Source organism: Theropithecus gelada, chromosome 19, assembly GCF_003255815.1.
Source record: "Theropithecus gelada isolate Dixy chromosome 19, Tgel_1.0, whole genome shotgun sequence".
NCBI classification, from domain to species: domain Eukaryota; kingdom Metazoa; phylum Chordata; class Mammalia; order Primates; family Cercopithecidae; genus Theropithecus; species Theropithecus gelada.
The window spans coordinates 1,476,275-1,495,847 of NC_037687.1; the positions used below are offsets into that span (position 1 = coordinate 1,476,275).

The following is a 19,573-nucleotide window of genomic DNA, read 5'->3' on the forward strand; positions in this document are numbered from 1 at the left end:
TTCCCAGCCAGCCCGGGGGTGCAGGGTCGGAGGAGCTCGCGGGCTGAACGTGGTTCCTAGCGCCCGGTTGGCGCACGGGCTTCGGGCGCGCTCTAGTCCCTGGAACTTCCCCAGCCGCTGCATCCCCGCCGCCCACGCGCCCCCCACTCCCCGGCCGGGCACCTCCAGCCCCTCCCCCGGCCGGCCCAGCGCCCGGGCTCCGCCCCCTCCCCGCCCCTGCGGCCAATAAGACGCGCCCCGGCGGCTCCTGCGCCCCCAGAGCGGCCCCGGAGCGGTCCCGGAGCCGTGGTCCCGGCCCTGCTGCGCCAGAGCCCGCGCGATGGAGCCCCGGCCGCGGCGGCGGCGCAGGAGCCGCCCCCTGGTCGCCGCCTTTCTGCGAGACCCGGGCTCGGGCCGCGTGTACAGGCGCGGGAAGCTGATCGGCAAGGTGGGGGCCCCGCGCCCCGAGTCCGCGAGGGGGCCGGGCCAGGCCAGGCTGGGGTCCCCGGGGGCGCGGGCTATCCGGCGAGGTCTGCGCGGCGCGTGCCTGCGAGCGCGGGGTCTGGCGCGGGCGCGCGTCCGGAGCCGCGGGGCCTCCAGTGCGGGGTTTCGCGTGGCGGGAACCGTGTTGGGCGCGCTGCGCGGTGTGTCCGTGGGTTGCGTGTCCGGGGTGTGGGCGTGCGGCTCGGCCTCGGGATGCGACGCTGTGTTGCCTCTGGGTGTGTGTGCGAGCCTGGCGAGGGTCCGAGTGTGCCATGTCTGTGCCCACTGCTTCCAAGTGCCTGGGTGCTGTGCGGTGTTCGTGTGTGTGTCGGGGTGTTGTGTTGCTTGTTCACCTGTTGTGTTTGTGCGTCATGCCTTTGTGTGTCTAGTCATTGTGTGTCTGGGTGTTGTGTGTTCATGTAGTGTGCTTGTGTTTGTGTGTTCATATGTGGTGTGTCTGGGAGTTGTGTATTCATGTGTTGTGTTTGTGTATCTGTGTCTTTGTCCATGTGTTGTATTGTGTGTCCGGGTGTTGTGTGTCCGTGTGTTTGTGTGTTCCTGTGCTGTGTCTGGGTGTTGGTTGTGTGTCCACACATGGTGACTGTATGTCCAGACATTGTATATTCATGTGTTTGCGTGTTGCTGCGTTGTGTGTCTGGGTGTGGTGTTGTGTGTCCATGCATGGTGACTCTGTGTCTGGGCATTGTGTGTTCGTGTGTCGTATTCAGGCGTGGTGTTGTGCGTCCGGTGCTGTCTTGTGGTCCGTGCCTGTATGCACCAGGCGTGGATGTGCCTGTGTCTCTGTGCGTTCTTGTGTGTCCAGGTGGGAGGGTGGGTGCTGTGTATTGTTTTCTCCCCGGTGTGTGTGTGTGTGAAGAGACTTGGCCACACCTGTGTCCCTGGCTGCCCTGTGCCTCTGTACATGCTGCCGGCTTGCACACCTGTGCGCACCTGCCCGCTGATCCGCTGGCCCTCCCCTCAGGGCGCCTTCAGCCGCTGCTACAAGCTGACGGACATGTCCACCAGCGCTGTGTTTGCCCTCAAGGTGGTGCCGCGTGGCGGGGCCGGGCCTGGGTGCCTTCGCACACAGGGAAAGGTGCGTGTCCCGTCGGTCCCTAGGGCCCGCAGCCCGCAGCATTTCCCAAAGAAGGCCCTGCCCTTTCGTCCCAGCCCTGGGTGGACATGAGATTGCACACGAGGCAGGCGAGCATCCTGCAGGCAGGTACATGTCGGGGCCGTGCCAGCAGGTGGAGCGTGAGATTGCCCTGCACAGCCGCCTGCGACACCGCAACATCGTGGCCTTCCACGGACACTTTGCTGACCGCGACCACGTGTACATGGTGCTGGAGTACTGCAGCCGCCAGGTGCCCGGGGGGTGGGGAGAGGGCAGCATTCGTGTCGGCTATGCCCGTCTGTGTCCACCCGGTGTCCATTTGCACCTCGCTGCTGACCCCGAACCATCCTGTGTGCCCTCTGCTGTCCAGTCGCCAGCGCTTCCTATGCCTACATGGGGCCATTTGTGTCCATCCTTTACTCACCTGGGCACACCTAGGCTCTCTTGATCCACCTACCACACCTGGACCCAGCTTATACTCCTGTGACCGCCTGGGCCCATCAGAATACATTTGCTTCTTCTTGGCCCCCTTGGACTCACCCATACCCACCTGTACACACCAGCATGCCCCTATGCCTACCTGGGGTCGCCCACGCCCCTCCTGCACCCAGCTGTGCCCACCGTGGCCTAGTTGAATTTAGTCATGCCATCATACATCCCTGAACTCACTGTGCCCATTAAGTACACCTGAGCTCACCTGGGTCCACCTGTGCCAGAATATGCCCCCTCTGCGCTCACTGCCGATCACCTGGTCCTTCCTTCTCAAGCTGACGGGCATGTCCACCAGCGCCGTGTTTACCCTCAAGGTGGTGCCAGGTGCAGGACTGGGGCTGAGTGGCTGTGTCTGTGGGGAAAGGTGCGTGCCCCCCTCAGTGGCCACGTGGGCCCATCTGAACCCGTAGGCTCCTATTGGGGTTGGTCATCTGTGCTCACCTGTGCTCATCCCAGAGTCAGCCATACCACCTCGGCCAGGTTGAGCTTACCTTTGCCTTCTAATGTGGGGCCGTTGGGTGCCGGGACTGCTGCCTGCTGGTCACCTGCAGTCTTTGGCCCACGTGCTGAGGGCGCGGCAGACCCTGACTGAGCCAGAGGTGCGCTACTACCTGCGGGGCCTGGTCAGCGGCCTGCACTACCTGCACCAGCGGCACATCGTGCACCGAGACCTGAAGCTCAGTCAGTGCCGGGAAGGGGAAGGGGAACTGTGGGCGGGGGCTGTGGGCGGAGGCGTCGGGAGTGCCGGGAAGGGGGAACTGTGGGCGGGGGCTGTGGGCGGAGGCATTGGGAGGTGGGTGCAGATCTGCCCCCATGCACGATGCCCCTCCCACTGCCAGGTAACTTCTTCCTTAACAAGAACATGGAGGTGAAGATTGGAGACCTGGGGCTGGCGGCCAAGGTGGGACCAGGGGGCCACTGCCACGGGTGAGAGCCAGGGGGCTCTGAGCAGTCTGTCCGGGTGGGCACGGCTGGCCCTGAAGTCTGGCACGGGGATGCCAGCCTTCCTGAGCCCCCCCATGACACCCCTCCTAGAGTGCTCTGTGGCACCCCGAACTTCCTGGCCCCCGAGGTTGTCTCCAGAAACGGGCACTCCTGCCAGTCAGACATCTGGGCTCTGGGCTGCATCATGTGAGTGGGGTCCTGGGGAGGGCGGGCAGGGCCTCCAGGGGGGCAGGTGCAGCAAGGGGGAGCCTGCACGGAACAGGTGGGCACTGGTGTGCAGGGTGGGGCGCATGGAACAGGCACCTGTCACCACCAAGTGTGCCGTATGAACAGTATGTGTGTGGGGATGCGTGTGCAAGGGAGGATGGGGGAGGGTGTGCACAGACACGTGGACAGGTATGGGCAGGTGGCAGCAGCACAGGCAGGTCAGGGTGTATGTGTACAGGGATGCAGCATGTGTGGGCACAAGGCAGGTGTGAGCGGGCATAGGATAGCATTGGAAGGTGGAGGCCGGGCGTGGTGATTCACGCCTGTAATCCTAGAGCTTTGGGAGGCCAAGGCAGGAGGATCGCTTGAGCCCAGGAGTTCAAGACCAGCCTGGTCAAGTTGGCAAAACCCTGTCTGTACAAAAATTACCAAAATTAGCCAGGAGTGGTGGTGTGCAGCTATTCAGGAGGCTGAGATGGGAGGATCGCTTGAGCTCAGGAGGTGGAGACTGCAGAGGGCTGTGATCGCACCACGGCACTCCAGCCTGGGACAACAGAAGGAGACCCTGTCTAAAAAAAAAAAAATAGGAGAATTGAAAAAGTGTATGCAGGTGAGTTCAGGGCGAGCCACGTGCAGGCAGGGGACGGACAGATGCTGGTGTCAACCAAGCAGGGTGCATGGGAATGCACAGGGTGCCAGGTGCAGGCGGATGTTGGGAGGTGAGTAAGCCGACACGGGTTGCAAAGGCGGGCTGTGTAGGCAGGTCCAGTCAAGTGTGCAGGGGCAGCTGTGAGTGGTGCCTGGACGCCCAGGTTCTTGCCCCCGACCTGGCCCAGGTACACGGTGCTGACCGGCGCCCCGCCCTTCATGGCCTCACCCCTGTCGGAGATGTACCAAAACATCCGTGAGGGCCACTACCCCGAACCCACTCATCTGTCTGCCAATGCACGCCGCCTCATCGCACGCCTCCTGGCACCCAACCCGGCTGCGCGGCCCAGCCTGGACCACCTGCTGCAGGATGACTTCTTCACGCAGGTGGGCGGCGGTCCCCGGCGTGGGGTCCCCGGCAGGTGATGAGCCAGAGCCTGCCCTGCTCAGCCGAGGCCAGGCCCCCTGCCCCAGGTAACCCAGGTGCTCAGGAGCTGGGCAACTTAAGCTGGGGATGACCCCAAATCCCCCATCTGAAGGGTTTCACTCCAGACCGGCTGCCGGCCCACTCCTGCCACAGTCCCCCCATATTTGCCGTACCCCCGCCTCTGGGCAAGATCTTCCGGAAGGTGGGCCAGCTGCTGCTCACGCAGTGCCGGCCACCCTGTAAGTACCACCCCTGCCCACACCTGCTCAACACCTGCCTCTGCCTGCTATCTACGCAATACCTGCTCCCACCTCCCACCTGCCCACACCTCCCACCTCCCACACCTCCCACCTGCCCACACCTCCCACCTGCCCCCACCTCCCACCTGCCCCCACCTCCCACCTGCCCACACCTGCCACCTGCTCCGCTCTGTCTCCACATCAGGGGTGGGTGTGGGTAGCAGGTGCCCCCCGCCCCGCTCGGGGCCCAGGCTGTGCCCCCTCCAAGGTCTTGTGCCTCCCTCAGGCCCCTTCACACCTAAAGAGGCCTCGGGTCCAGGAAAAGATGGGCCAGACCCTGACTCCATGGAATGGGGCGGTGAGGTGAGACGTCGGGGTGGGGGACACGGGGAGGGACAGGTGGAGGGCATGCCTGACCCCTGCTAAAACCCCCTCCTCCATGCCAGCTTCTCTGAACCCCTTCTGGGGTCTCCAAGCCCGGCCCCCTCTCCCTGGTCCCGTCCTGATGCTTCAAAGCTGGGATCCATTTGCGTCCAAATGTGCCCACCTGGGGTTTCCCAAGGGCCAGGCTCCAGGCCACGGGAAGGGTCCCATCCATGGCTTCAGTCCATTGCATTTATTGAGCGCCGCGTGTATGCCTCTGAGACGCTCCGAGGCTGCCTGCCAAGGGGAAAGCAGTGCCTCTGTGTGCAGAGCTCGGCGGGCACAGGCAGGGGCCAGAGCCCGCCACCCACCTCACGCCTCTCCCAGGGGCTGCTCCCACCTCAGAGCTCCCTGTGGGCGAAAGGGGTTCCCTGCCTGGAAGCCCCCATCCACCTGGTCGCACATGGGACCCTGCAGAGTGACCTGGCCAGTAAGCAGATCCCCGTCCCAGCCCGGGGCTGCAGGTGGGGAGGTACAAGTAAAGGGGAGACCAAGGCCGTGGTTTACCAGGGTCACAGCCGCCGTCCCGGCCTCACCTTTCCCGCCTGTCAAATGGGAATGCCATCTCTGGGGTGAGGATGAGGTGTTCCTGGATGGAGCCGTGGGCAGCGGGGCCGGTTGGAGGAGCCTGGTGGTGGGGACCCGGGCCTGTCTGCGGCACATAGACCTGTCCTCCCAGGGCCCGAGGGGAGCCGGCGGCCGGAGGTGGAGGCAGCCCTCAGACACCTGCAGCTGTGCCTGGACATGGGCCTCCCGGGTAGGAGCCAGCCCAACCCCCAGATCACCCTTTCTCTCAGTAGCCAAGTAAAATTGCCTTCATTCCCATCCTGGGCCCTCCTGGGTGTTTCTGGGGGTGAGGAGTAGGGGTGAGGGCCCCAGGACACGGTGACATCAGGGGAGTGGGTTAGCCCTCCTGTATGCAGAGCCTGGCACAGAGGGCTCTGAGGCAACCTTACCTTTCAGGTTCTCTCTTTTGTTTTTTTTTGAGACGGAGTCTCGCTCTGTCGCCCAGGCTGGAGTGCGGTGGCTGGATCTCGGCTCACTGCAAGCTCCGCCTCCCGGGTTCACGCCATTCTCCTGCCTCAGCCTCCCGAGTAGCTGGGACTACAGGCGCCTGCCACCTCGCCCGGCTAGTTTTTTTATATTTTTTTAGTAGAGACGGGGTTTCACTGTGTTAGCCAGGATGGTCTCGATCTCCTGACCTCGTGATCCACCCGCCTCGGCCTCCTAAAGTGCTGGGATTACAGGCTTGAACCACCGCGCCTGGCCCCAGGGTCTCTTAAATTCATGATCCGGTCTTGTTAGAGACCCAGTGATGAGGAAATGTGACATGGGACATTGGCCACAGAGCCCGGTGCCCACAGGCCACACTCCAAAGGGGGACCCCTCTTATCCGCAGTGTCCCAGAACCCAAACCCTCTTCCTCTCCCTCAGCCTCCACTGACCCACACGTCCTGCCCCACTTAGAGAGGGAGCCCCAAACCCCACACCAGGTCTCCAGCCCAGAAGAAGCCTCTTCTTTTCTTTTTTTTTTTTTTAAGAGACGGAGTCTCACTCTGTTGCCCAGGCTGGAGTGCAAAGTGCAATGGTGCTATCTTGGCTCACCGCAACCTCTGCCTCCTGGGTTCAAAGCGATTCTCCTGCCTCAGCCTCTCGAGTAGCTGGGATTACAGGTGTGTGCCACCACGCCTGCTAATTTTTGTATTTTTAGTAGAGACAGGGTTTCACCATGTTGGCCAGGTTGGTCTTGAACTCCTGACCTCAGATGATCCGCCCGCCTCAGCCTCCCAAAGTGCTGGGATTACAGGCATCATCAGCCACCATGCCTGGCCGCCTTTTTATTTTGTTTTGTTTTGTTTTTTTGAGATGGAATCTAGCTCTGTTACCCAGGCTGGAGTGCTGTGGCACGATCTTGGCTCACTGCAAGCTCCACCTCCCGGGTTCATGCTATTCTCCTGCCTCAACCTCCCGAGTAGCTGGGACTGCAGGCGCCTGCCACGATGCCCAGCTAATTTTTTATTTTATTTTATTTTATTTTATTTTTTTTTTGAGACGGAGTCTGGCTCTGTCGCCCAGGCTGGAGTGCAGTGGCGCGATCTCGGCTCACTGCAAGCTCCGCCTCCCGGGCTTACGCCATTCTCCTGCCTCAGCCTCCCGAGTAGCTGGGACCACAGGCGCCCGCCACCTCGCCCGGCTAGTTTTTTGTATTTTTTAGTAGAGACGGGGTTTCACCGTGTTCGCCAGGATGGTCTCGATCTCCTGACCTCGTGATCCGCCCGTCTCGGCCTCCCAAAGTGCTGGGATTACAGGCTTGAGCCACCGCGCCCGGCCTGACTTTATTTTATTTTTTAGAGATGGGGTTTCACTGTGTTAGCCAGGATGGTCTCGATCTCCTGACCTCGTGATCCACCCGCCTTGACCTCCCAAAGTGCTGGGATTACAGGTGTGAGCCACCGCTCCTGGCCTTTTTTTTTTTTCCCCAACACAGTCTCACTCTGTCTTGCCCAGGCTGGAGCGCAATGGCACGATCTCGGTTCACTGCAACCTCCACCTCCTGGGTTCAAGCTATTCTCCTGCCTCAGCCTCTGGCATGTACCACCACGCCCAGCTAATTTTTGTATTTTCAGTAAGACGGGGTTTCACCATGTCGGCCAGGCTGGTCTCGAACTCTCGACCTCAGGTGATCCACCCGCCTCGGCCTCCCAAAGTGCTGGGATTACAGGGGTGAGCCACAGCGCCTGGCCTAAAATAAAAAACTTTTTGAGTAAAATAAAACTTTTGGCTGGATGTGGTGGTTCACACCACTCTAATCCCGGCACGTTGGGAGGCTGAGGCTGGCAAACTGCTTGAGTCCAGGAGTTTGAGACCAGCCGGGGCAATATAGCAAGATCACATCTCTACAAAAAAAAGAGCCGGGCATGGTGGCACATGCGTGTTGTCCCAGATGCTCAGGAGGCTGAGGAAGGAGGATCACTTGAACTCGGAGGTGGAGGCTGCAGTGAGCTGAGATCATGCCACTGCACTTCAGTCTGGGCAACAGAGTAAGACCCTGTCTGAAAAGCAAACAGACAGACAATCAAAAACCCAGAAACGGGGCCGGGCGCAGTGACTCACGCCTGGAATCCCAGCACTTCGGGAGGCCAAGGCGGGGGGGTCACCTGAGGTCGGGAGTTCGAGACCAGCCTGGCCAACATGGCAAAACCCTGTCTCTACTAAAAATACAAAAATTAGCCGGGTGTGGCTGCAGGCGCCTATAATCCCAGCTACTCAAGAGGCTGAGGCAGAAGAATTGCTTGAACCCTGGGAGGCGGAGGTTGCAGTGAGCTGAGATCACGCCATTGCACTCTAGCCTGGGGGACAGAGTGAGACTCTGTTTCAAAAAACAAAACAAAACAAAAAACCAGGCCGGGCGTGGTGGCTCACACCTGTAATCCCAGCACTTTGGGAGGCCGAGGCGGGTGGATCACTTGAGGTCAGGAGATCGAAACCATCCTGGCTAACATGGAGAAACCCCATGTCTACTAATAATACGAAACTTAACTGGGCGCAGTGGCGGGTGCCTGTAATCCCAGCTACTTGGGAGGCTGAGGCAGGAGAATCGCTTGAACCTGGGAGGCGGAGGTTGCAGTGAGCTGAGATCGCACCATTACACTCCAGCCTGGCAACAGAGCAAGACTCCGTCTCAAAAAAACAAAACAAAACAAACACACACACACACAGAAATATGTAGTATTTTCAGAGCATCGCAAGCATTTGAGAATTGCTCATTCCCAGGGGTGCCCACAGTCTCCCTCTGCAAGCCAGGAATTCGTTACGGTTCCATGGCTTCTGTTGATGTCTGGTCTCCTAGAATCCACCACTGAAGCCCCCAAGCCTCTGTCCGGTCCCCGCCATGGAAAGGGTCTCACCCATGGTTTCGGTCCATCGCATTTATTGAGCGCCTACTATATGCCTGACCCCGACCCTTGGCTCAGCATATGTTTGTTTGCGCCCAGCCACACAGGACCCCCTGGGAGAGCAGCGGCTCATCCTCTGGGCCCCCAAATGGGTGGATCATTCCAGCAAATACGGCTTTGGCTACCAGCTCTCGGACGGGGGCAGTGGTGTCCTGCTTCGGGACGGCACCCACATGGCCCTGCGTCCCCCCGGAGGGTAAGTTGTGGCCTCCTGTGCCCTGGGGGACCAGGCGCTCCCCCTGCCTTTTTTCATTCATCTCTCAAGTATTTATTAAGCACCTGCTGTGCACACCTACAGGTGCTCCCTGCCTGGTCGGGGAGAACAACGCTAAACAAATGAATGACCAAGTGCTTTTCTGTAGGAAATGAACCCAGTGAAGAGGCAGATTAGGAAGGGAGGTGAATCCCAGTAGTGTGGGGGGGTGGAAGGGGAAGGGGTCTCTGAGAAAGTGACGTGAATGGCAAGCAGCAACCCTGTGCTTTGGGAGGCCAAGGCAGCAGGATCGCTTGAGTCCAGGAGTTTGAGATCAGCCTGGACAACCTATCAAGACCCCATCTCTACAAAAATTTTAAAAATTAGCTGGGCTTGTGGTGCATGCCTATAATCCTGGCACTGTGGGAGGCTGAGGTGGGAGAATTGCTTGAACCCAGGAGTTTGAGATCAGCCTGGGCCACATAGGAAGACCTATCCTATCTCTAAAAAAATTTTTTTTTCCTGAGACGGAGTCTTGCTCTGTCACCCAGGCTGGAGTGCAGTGGCATGATCTAGGCTCACTGCAAGCTCCGCCTCCCGGGTTCATGCCATTCTCCTGCCTCAGCCTCCTGAGTAGCTGGGACTACAGGTGACTGCCACCACGCCCAGCTAATTTTTTTCTTTTTTCTTTTTTTTGAGACGGAAGTTCACTCTTGTTGCCCAGGCTAGAGTGCAATGGCGCGATCTTGGCTCACCACAACCTCCGCCTCCTGGGTTCAAGCGATTCTCCTGCCTCAGCTTCGTGAATAGCTGGGATTACAGGCGTCCACCACCACACCCGGCTAATTTTGTATTTTTAGTAGAGACGGAGTTTCTCCATGTGGGCCAGGCTGGTCTCGAACTCCTGACCTCAGGTGATCTGCCTGCCTCGGCCACCTCGGCCTCCGAAAGTGCTGGGATTACAGGTGTGAGCCACCGCACCTGGCCGTTTTTTTTTTTTTTTAATTAGCCAACTGCAGGGCTATATGTCACTAGTTCCAGCTACTTGGCTGGCTGAGGTGGGAGGATCACTTGGTCCCAGGAGGTTAGGGCTCCAGTGAGTTATGACTGCACCACTACACTCCAGCCTGGGGGACAGAACGAGACCCTGTCTCTCTTTTTTTTTTTTTAGATGGAGTTTTGCTCTTGTCGCCCAGGCTGGAGTGCAATGGTACAATCTTGGCTCACCACAACCTCCGCCTCCCGGGTTCAAGCAATGCCCCTGCCTCAGCCTCGCGAGTAGCTGGGATTACAGGCACCTGCCACCACGTCCGGCTAATTCTGTATTTGTAGTAGAGACGGGGTTTCTCCATGTTGGTCAGGCTGGTCTCAAACTCTTGACCTCAGGTGATCTGCCTGCCTCGGCCTCCCAAAGTGTTGGGATTACAGGCATGAGCCACCGCGCCCGGCCTACTGGGACCTTATTAGCATGCACTGGGCATACAGATAAGGTGTGGCCAGGGCAGAGCTGCTCCTTAAAGCCACCATTCCAGGAGGTGTAGCTGCATGGAAAGGTGTCCACTGGCCTGGGCTGCCCAGGACAGACGCCCTGTGTCCTGGCCCCAGCCAAGTGTGCTACATGCCCGGCCGCGGGAAGCTGGAAACCTTCACCCTGAGGGATGTGCCCGGCCCGCTGTGTGCCAAGCTGGCTGTGCTGCAGCTCTTTGCCGGCTGCCTGAAGCGGCGGCTGCGGGAGGTGAGAGCTGGGGTGCTGGGAGGGCGAGGGGTGGGGACACCCCCTGCTCCCCATGACCTCAGCCAAGTCTGTCCACAGGAGGGGACCCTCTCCACACCTGTGCCACCTGCTGGACCTGGCCTCTGCCTCCTGCGCTTCCTGGCCTCTGAGCAAGGCTTGCTGCTGCTGTTCAGCGATGGGACGGTGCAGGTGAGCCCGGGGCTCACACTCAGGGGCCAATGGGGCTCAGCAGGGTGGGGTCTGGCCTGCCTGGGCTGTTAGGGAACAAGCTTTGGGGGAGCCCTAGGAAGCATTTCCCTCCCAAAAAAGAAAAAAAAAAAGTATTGGCTCCTAAGTACAGAAGCCACAGCATGGAAAACGTGTGACGTTTTTGGGCCAGGCACTGTGGCTCACGCCTGTAATCCCAGCGCTTGGGAGGCTGAGGTGGGAGGATCCTTTGAACCTGGGAGATCGAGGCTGCAGTGAGCTATAATTGCACCATTGCACTCCAGCCTGGGCAACAGAGCGAGACCCTGTCTCTAAAAAATAAAAATAAAAAATAAAAAACAAGTGACCCTTCTTGGAGGTGGTTTTTTGTTGTTGTTGTTCAGATGGAGTCTCACTCTGTCACCCAGGCTGGAGTGCAGTGGCCGGATCTCAGCTCACTGCAAGCTCCGCCTTCCGGGTTTACGCCATTCTCCTGCCTCAGCCTCCTGAGTAGCTGGGACTACAGGCGCCCGCCACCTCGCCCGGCTAGTTTTTTGTATTTTTTTTACTAGAGACGGGGTTTCACTGTGTTAGCCAGGATGGTCTCGATCTCCCGACCTCATGATCCGCCCGTCGCGGCCTCCCAAAGTGCTGGGATTACAGGCTTGAGCCACCGCGCCTGGCCTGGAGGTGGTTGTATATCCAAGGTCATGGGATTAAGAGTCAGGGGTCTTGGCTGGGTGCCACATGCCTGTAATCCCAGCACTTTGGGAGGCCAAGGCGGGCAGATCACAAGGTCAGGAGTTCGAGATCAGCCTGACCAACATGGTGAAACCCCATCTCTACTAAGAATACAAAACTTAGCCAGGCATGGTGGCGCCTGTAATCCCAGCTACTCAGGAGGCTGAGGCAGGAGAATCGCTTGAACCCGGGAGGCGGGGGTTGCAGTGAGCTGAGATCGCACCACTGCACTGCAGCCTGGGCAACAGAGCAAAAATCATCTCCAAAAAAAAAAAAGCCAGGCGCGGTGGCTCACGCCTGTAATCCCAGCACTTTGGAGGCCCAGGCGGGCGGATCACGAGGTCAGAAGATCCAGACCATCCTGGCTAACACAGTGAAACCCCATCTCTACTAAAAATACAAAAAATTAGCCAGGCGTGGTGGCGGGCACCTGTAGTCCCAGCTACTCAAGAGGCTGAGGCAGGAGAATGGCGTGAACCCGGGAGGCGGAGCTTGCAGTGAGCCGAGATTGCGCCACTGCACTCCAGCCTGGGTGACAGAGCAAGACTCCGTCTCAAAAAAAAAAACCAAACAAACAAAAAACAAAAAACGTCAGGGGTCTTGCTGGAAGACTGTGGGCAGGGGAGCCCCCATCTGAGCGTCAGTTTCCCCAGGTGTACAGTGGAGCGTTTGGCCTCCCGACCCCAAGTTCCTGTGGCTGGAGCAGGCTCTAGGGGCCAGATTGGGGGCTCTGGGTCCAGTGTCCACTTGTCCTTCTCCTGGAGCGCCAGGGCTGGCAGCAGGTGCAGGGGAACCCTTCTCCCCTTGCCTGGTATCTTACCCTTTGCAGATGAGTTTCAGTGGAGTCCCGGCCCAACTGGTGCTGAGTGGCGAGGGTGAGGGTTTGCAGCTCACCCTCTGGGAGCAGGGTCCCCCCGGCACCTCCTACTCCCTGGACATCCTGCGGAGCCGTGGCTGCGCCCCCGCCACCCGGCAGCACCTTCACCACGCCTTCCGCATGCTGCAGAGTATCTAATGCCCCTGAGGGTCAGAGTGGACCCCTGCATGATAGTGCCAGGAACCCAGGCTCCATTTCCATTCCTGTGGATCCCCACAGAGGGGCTGTCCTGGGGGAGAGTTTGGGGGCACATGGGAGGTGGTTCTTGCCTTGTGGCATGACTGGTCAAGCCAGACTCTGCTGGGATCTCTTCCTTTTTCATTAAAGACGATTTGAAATGCTGTAGGCCATGGTCTGCCTCTCTTTGGGGGAAAGCGTTTGGAGGAGCTTTGGCAAAAGAACGTTGATCCCACGTGACGTTGCCTCCTCCCTGTTGCCCTTAGTGGCAGAGGTGGGCTACGTTTTCACCACTGCAGACGTTAGCACCAGAGGGCCAGTCTAGTGGCTCATGCCTGGAATGCCAGCACTTTGGGAGGCCAAGGCAGGAGGATCGCTTGGGCCCGGGAGTTTGTGACCAGCCTGGGCAACATGGCAAGACCCCATCTCTACAAAAAATTAGCTGGGCATGGGCCAGGGGCGCTGGCTCAAGCCTGTAATCCCAGCACTTTTGGGAGGCTGAGGCGGGTGGATCATGAGGTCAGGAGATCGAGACCATCCTGGCTAACCTGGTGAAACCCTGTCTCTACTAAAAATACAAAAAATCAGCCGGGCGTGGTGGCGGGCACCTGTAGTCCCAGCTACTCGGAAGACTGAGGCAGAAGAATGGTGTGAACCCAGGAGGCAGAGCTTGCAGTGAGCCGAGATCGCGCCACTGCACTCCATCCTGGGCGACAAAGCGAGACTCCGTCTCAAAAAAAAAAGAAAAAAAAGCCGGGCATGGTGGTGCATACCTGTAGTCCCAGCTACTTGGGAGGCTGAGATGGGAGGATCGCTTGAGCCTGGGAGGCTGAGGCTGAAGTGAGCTGTGATTGCACCACTGCACTCCAGCCTGGGCGACAGAACAAAGACCGCGTCTCAACAACAACAAAATTAGTACCAGAAGTGGGGTTCTGCCGTAACTCCAAATCTAAAGCACAAGACACTTGCTTAATGGGTGGACAGGAAAGAAGCCGACGCTGAGGCTGGAACGACGGCTGGCCATGCTCCAGTACACAGTTACCACAACTGTCACCTGTGCTGCCCTTGGGGGGACGGTGCACTCATGGACCCGACCTCTCTGGGCTGATGGAGCGTTGGTTGTTAGGTCAAAATGTCATATGAGGCTGGTCATGGTGGCTCACACCTGTGATCCCAGCACTTTGGGAGGCCAAGGGAGGCGGATCACTTGAGCTCAGGAGTTTGAGACCATCCTCGCCAACATGGTGAAACCCTGTCTCTACTAAGAATACAAAACATTAGCTGGGTGTGGTGGTTGCACGCCTGTAGTCCCAGTTACTCAGGAGGCTGAGGCAGGAGAATCACTTGAATCCGGGAGGCAGAGGTTGCAGTGAGCTGAGATCACACCATTGCACTCCAGCACGGACAACAGAGCAAAACTCCGTCTCAAAGAAAAAAAAATTGGACACAACCTAAGTGTCCAGCGATGAGAGACTCAAACATCTGGCCACCCCCGGGGATGAGTGACGCTGGGGAAGTGGGAAGGCTCACGGGGGGCATTAAGGCAGGCCGAGGGGTTTGGAACTGATGACAGAAAAATCCTTGCTGATTGCGGAAGGACTCCAGGCCCCTCAGTAGCTCTTTCGTTTTTTGAGATGGAGTCTTGCTCTGTCGCCCAGGCTGGAGTGCAGTGGTACGATCTTAGCTCACTGCAAGCTCCACCTCCCAGGTTTAATAGATTCCTCTGCCCCAGCCTCCTGAGTAGCTGGGATTACAGGCATGTGCCACCATGCCCAGCTAATTTTTGTGTTTTTAATAGAGACAGGGTTTCACCATGTTGGTCAGGCTGGTCTTGAACTCATGACCTCAGGTGATCCTCCCACCTCGGCCTCCCAAAGTGCTGGGATTACGGGCATGAGCCACCGTGCCTGGCCCCCTCATTATCACTTGAAGCCACAATTCTCCGTACGAGGCTCCTGGGCTGTGCTTGGGGTGTCCGCTGAGGTGGCCAGAGGTGTATCCTATGCTGGAGAAAACTCCCCCTCGATCGATGTGGGATCGGGAGACCGGGGCTCCAGTCCCAGCTGGCCACTTCCAGGCACATCCAGGCCTCAGTTTCCCTGCCTAAGGGGGGCATGTATTCTCTGGCATCCCTGCCAGCAGCATGATTCTACATGAAGTTCCACTTCCAAGTTCCCATTATCAACCCCAGAAACTCGTCATAAAAGAGGGAGAATTGAGGATGGGTGCGGTGGCCCACGCCTGTAATCCCAGCAGGCTGGGAGGTTGGGGCGGGTGCATCACTTGAGGACAGGAGTCTGAGACCTGCCTGGGCAACATAGTGAGACTCTGTCTCTACTAAAAATTTAAAAGCCAGACCTGGTGGCACATGTCCGTGGTCCCAGCTACTCAGGAGGCCCAGGTGGGAGGATTGCTTCAGCCCAGGGGTTCCAAGGTACAGTGAGCTATGATTGCACCACGGCACTCCACCACTACTCTGGGTGATAGAGCAAGAACCTTTCTAAAAAAAAAAAAAAAAAAAAAAAAAAAAAAAAAGGCTGGGCGTGGTGGCTCACGCCTGTAATGCCAGCACTTTGGGAAGTCAAGGTAGACAGATCACCTGAGGTCAGGAGTTCAAGACCAGCCTGGCCAACATGGCAAAACTCCGTCTCTACTAAAAATACAAAAATTAGCGGCCAGGTGCGGAGGCTCACACCTGTAATCCCAGCACCATGCTGGTCAGGCTGGTCTCAAACTCCTGACCTCAAGGAGTAATCTGGCCTCGGCCTCCCAAAGAGCTGGGATGACAGGCGTGAGCCACCGCACCTGGCCACCTTAGCCTTTAGAATAGTAGTTATTCTCTGCCAGACGCGGTGGCTCACGCCTGTCATCCCAGCACCTTGGGAGGCCGAGGCGGGCGGATCACCTGAGGTTGGGAGTTCGAGACCATCCTAGCCAACATGGTGAAACTCTGGCTCTACTAAAAATACAAAATTTAGCCAGATGTGGTGGCATATGCCTGTAGTCCCAGATACTCGGGGGGCTGAGGCAGGAGAATCAGTTGAACCAGGGAGTCAGAGGTTACAGTGAGCCAAGATCACACCACTGCACTCCAGCCTGGTGACAGAGAGAAACTCCATCTCAAAAAAAAAAAAAAAAAAAGTAGTTGTTCTCAGTGGGGGGGGGTGGGGAGTGGAGGGGCGATTCTGTCCCCGGGGGACACTAGGCTATGTCTGGGGACATCTGTGGTCATCAACACTGGGGGTGCTCCTGGCATGGAGTGGGTGAAGGCCAGGGACGCTGCTTTGTACCCTGCAATGCCCAGGACGGCCCCACCCCAGAGAATGGCTTGGCCCCAACATCCATAGTGCCCAAGAGGAGAGACCCTAGTTTGGAGATAGGAACTGAAATATTTACAGGCCTAGTGTTTAATTCCTAAAGCGGATTTCCTCTGTAATCACAAAAAAAAAAAAAAAAAGCAATGAAGTAGAGAAACGGCACTCCCAGGAGATACCACACGTTCCCAGGCCCACGCTGCACCTCACACGCAGCAGCGAGCCATGTCCCCGTAGTGGCCCCTCGCTGAGGTCGTGATGCATGGGGCGAGAGAATGGTTGAGATGGGGACGGCGTCCTGCCAAGCACAGCGTGTCCTGGGGCCGCCCATCTGCAGGCAGGGCGCTCTGCCACTCAAACGGGGGCGTGATGAGTCCGAGGCCACCCAGCAGGTCTGAATCTCCCCAGGGGCCCTCCTCACAGCCCCTTCCCTTTGGAACCATATTCTATCAATTCCGAAAGTAAAATGCAGATTTTTTTTTTCTTTTTTTTGTTTTTGAGACAGGGTCTCACTCTGTAACCCAGGCTGGAGTGCAGTGGTGCCATCTCGACTCGCTGCCCACTCCGCCTCCTGGGTTCAAGCAATTCTCCTGCCTCAGCCTCCCAAGTAGCTGGGATTACAGGCATGTGCCACCACGCCCAGCTAATTTTTGTAATTTTAGTAGAGATGGGGTTTCACCATATGGGTCAGGCTGGTCTCGAACTCCTGACCTGTGAGCCTCCCGCCTTGGCCTCCCAAAGTGCTGGGATTACAGGCGTGAGCCACTGTACCGGGCCTCTTTTCTTTTTTGAGATAGAGTCTCACTCTGTTGCCCAGGCTGGAGTGCAGTGGTGGGATCTGAGCTCACTGCAACGTCTGCTTCCTGCTTTCAAGCAACTCTCCTGCCTCAGCCTCCTGAGTAGCAGGGATTATAGGCATGCACCACCACACCCGGCTAATTTTTGCTTTTTTTTTTTTTTTTGAGACAGAGTCTCGCTCTGCTGCCCAGGCTGGAGTGCAGTGGTGCGATCTCGGCTCACTGCAAGCTCCGCCTCCCAGGTTCATGCAATTCTCCTGCCTCAGCCCCCTGAGTAGCTGGGACTACAGGCACCCGCTACCGCGCCTGGCTAATTTTTTTGTATTTTTAGTAGAGACGGGGTTTCACTGTGGTCTCGATCTCCTGACCTCGTGATCCGCCCGCCTCCACCTCCCAAAGTGCTGGGATTACAGGGGTGAGCCACCGCGCCCGGCTAATTTTTGCATTTTTAGTAGAGACAGGGTTTCACCATGTTGGCCAGGCTGGCCTCGAACTCCTGACCGCAGGCAATCTGCCCGCCTCAGCCTCCCAAAGTGCTGGGATTATAGGCATGATCCACCACGCCCAGCCCATTTCTTTTTTTCTTTTTCTTTTCTTTTCTTTTTTTTTTAAGATGGAGTCTCACTCTGTCGCCCAGGCCAGAGTGCAGTGGCGCGATCTCAGCTCACTGCAGCCTCCGCCTCCCGTATTCAAGCAATTCNTTTTTTTTTTTTTTTTTTTTTTGAGAGGGAGTCTCGCACTGTCGCCCAGGCTGGAGTGCAGTGGCCGGATCTCAGCTCACTGCAAGCTCCGCCTCCCAGGTTTACGCCATTCTCCTGCCTCAGCCTCCCTATAGCTGGGACTACAGGCGCCCGCCACCTCGCCCGGCTATTTTTTTTGTATTTTTTAGTAGAGACGGGGTTTCACTGTGTTAGCCAGGATGGTCTCGATCTCCTGACCTCGTGATCCGCCCGTCTCGGCCTCCCAAAGTGCTGGGATTACAGGCTTGAGCCACCGCGCCCGGCCTCTTTTCTTTTTTTTTTAAGATGGAGTCTCACTCTGTCGCCCAGGCCAGAGTGCAGTGGCGCGATCTCAGCTCACTGCAGCCTCCGCCTCCCGTATTCAAGCAATTCTCCTGCCTTGGCCTCCTAAGTAGCCAGGACTACAGGTGTGTGCCACCACTCTCAGCTACTTTTTGTATTTTTAGCAGAGATGGGGTTTCACCATGTTGCCCAGGCTGGTCTTGAACTCCTGACCTGAGACAATCCACCTGCCTCGGCCTCCCAAAGTGCTGGGATTACAGGTGTGGGCCACTGCGCCCGGTCTGGATGCCATTTCTTTGTCACAAAATTGCAACCTTAACAAATCAAACTCAAGTCCCAGGGTCGACCACCACTTGTCCCTGGGCCCCCTCTATTTCTGGGAAGTGACAGGGTCTTCTAGTTTTTTCCCATCTGTTTCCTACGCTCGCTTTCCTGGAAAGAATAACTGACACGTGGCAGCGTCCCCGTGTCCCCTCTCGGCCGAGTGCCTGTGTGCGTTGCTGCATCTGGGGAGACAGAGCCAACTCTTTGCTTTTTATGGAACGGGGAATGAAGCAAAGCCAGCGTTTGTGGATGAGAGAGAAAACACGACCAAAACAGACACTGGGGCCCATGCTGGGAGTAGAGAAAGCTGCAGGCACGCTGGGCTGGGGCAGAGGGAGGAAGCAGGGAGACCGTTCAGGGGAGGTGGTGTGCCTTGGTGCAGCCAGACCTAGGAGGAGGGATCAGTGGGGAGAATTTGCAGATGCCCCCAGGGACCCCACAGGAATGGAGTGTGGATGAGAGAGGAACGAAAGAAAGCAGAGAAAACACAGAGCACGTGCATCACCACCTTTAAAAACAAAATGAACAGGCCAGGCATGGTGGCTCATACCTGTATCCCCAGCACTTTGGGAGGCTGAGATGGGCAGATAATCTGAAGTCAGGAGTTTGAGACCAGCCTGGGCAACATGGTGAAACCCCGTCTCTACTAAAAATACAAAAATTAGCCAGGTGTGGTGATGCGCACCTGTGGTCCCAGCTACTTGAGAGGCTGAGGCAGGAGAATCGCTTGAGCCCGGGAGGTGAAGATTGCGTGCGGTGAGCCGAGATCATGCCACTGCACTCCAGCCTGGGCAACGAGAGCAAAACTCCACCAAGAAAAAAAAAAAAAAAAACCCTAAAGAAGAAAAACTTTTGTTAAAAGTTAAAACATTTATTGACTTTCCCATGTCAACAATCATGGATTGTGATGTCATGGTTTAAGTGGATATCTTTGTCTCCTCAGTGCTGTGGCATCCTATAGAGAACTTCAATTTTTTTTTTTTTTTTTTTTTTTTTTTTTTTTTTTTTTTTGAGGCGGAGTCTCATTCTGTCACCCAGGCTGGAGTGCAGTGGCCGGATCTCAGCTCACTGCAAGCTCCGCCTCCCGGGTTTATGCCATTCTCCTGCCTCAGCCTCCCGAGTAGCTGGGACTACAGGCACCCGCCACCTCGCCCGGCTAGTTTTTCGTATTTTTTTTAGTAGAGACGGGGTTTCACCGTGTTAGCCAGGATGGTCTCGATCTCCTGACCTCGTGATCCACCCGTCTCGGCCTCCCAAAGTGCTGGGATTACAGGCTTGAGCCACCGCGCCCGGC

General features: G+C 57.4%; 1 protein-coding gene across 1 annotated transcript; it reads left to right on the plus strand.

Moving 5' to 3' along the window:
• Positions 1 to 263: 263 nt before the first annotated feature.
• PLK5 (polo like kinase 5) lies at positions 264 to 12,980 on the plus strand. Its single transcript, XM_025368620.1, is given in 15 exon segments — positions 264 to 427; positions 1,445 to 1,558; positions 1,710 to 1,831; positions 2,613 to 2,749; positions 2,908 to 2,995; positions 3,104 to 3,199; positions 4,057 to 4,255; positions 4,408 to 4,534; positions 4,821 to 4,897; positions 5,303 to 5,387; positions 5,637 to 5,714; positions 8,953 to 9,056; positions 9,059 to 9,109; positions 10,920 to 11,030; positions 12,598 to 12,980. Coding segments are annotated over 15 exon segments (1,683 nt in total). The 5' UTR covers positions 264 to 319; the 3' UTR covers positions 12,784 to 12,980.
• Positions 12,981 to 19,573: the final 6,593 nt, after the last annotated feature.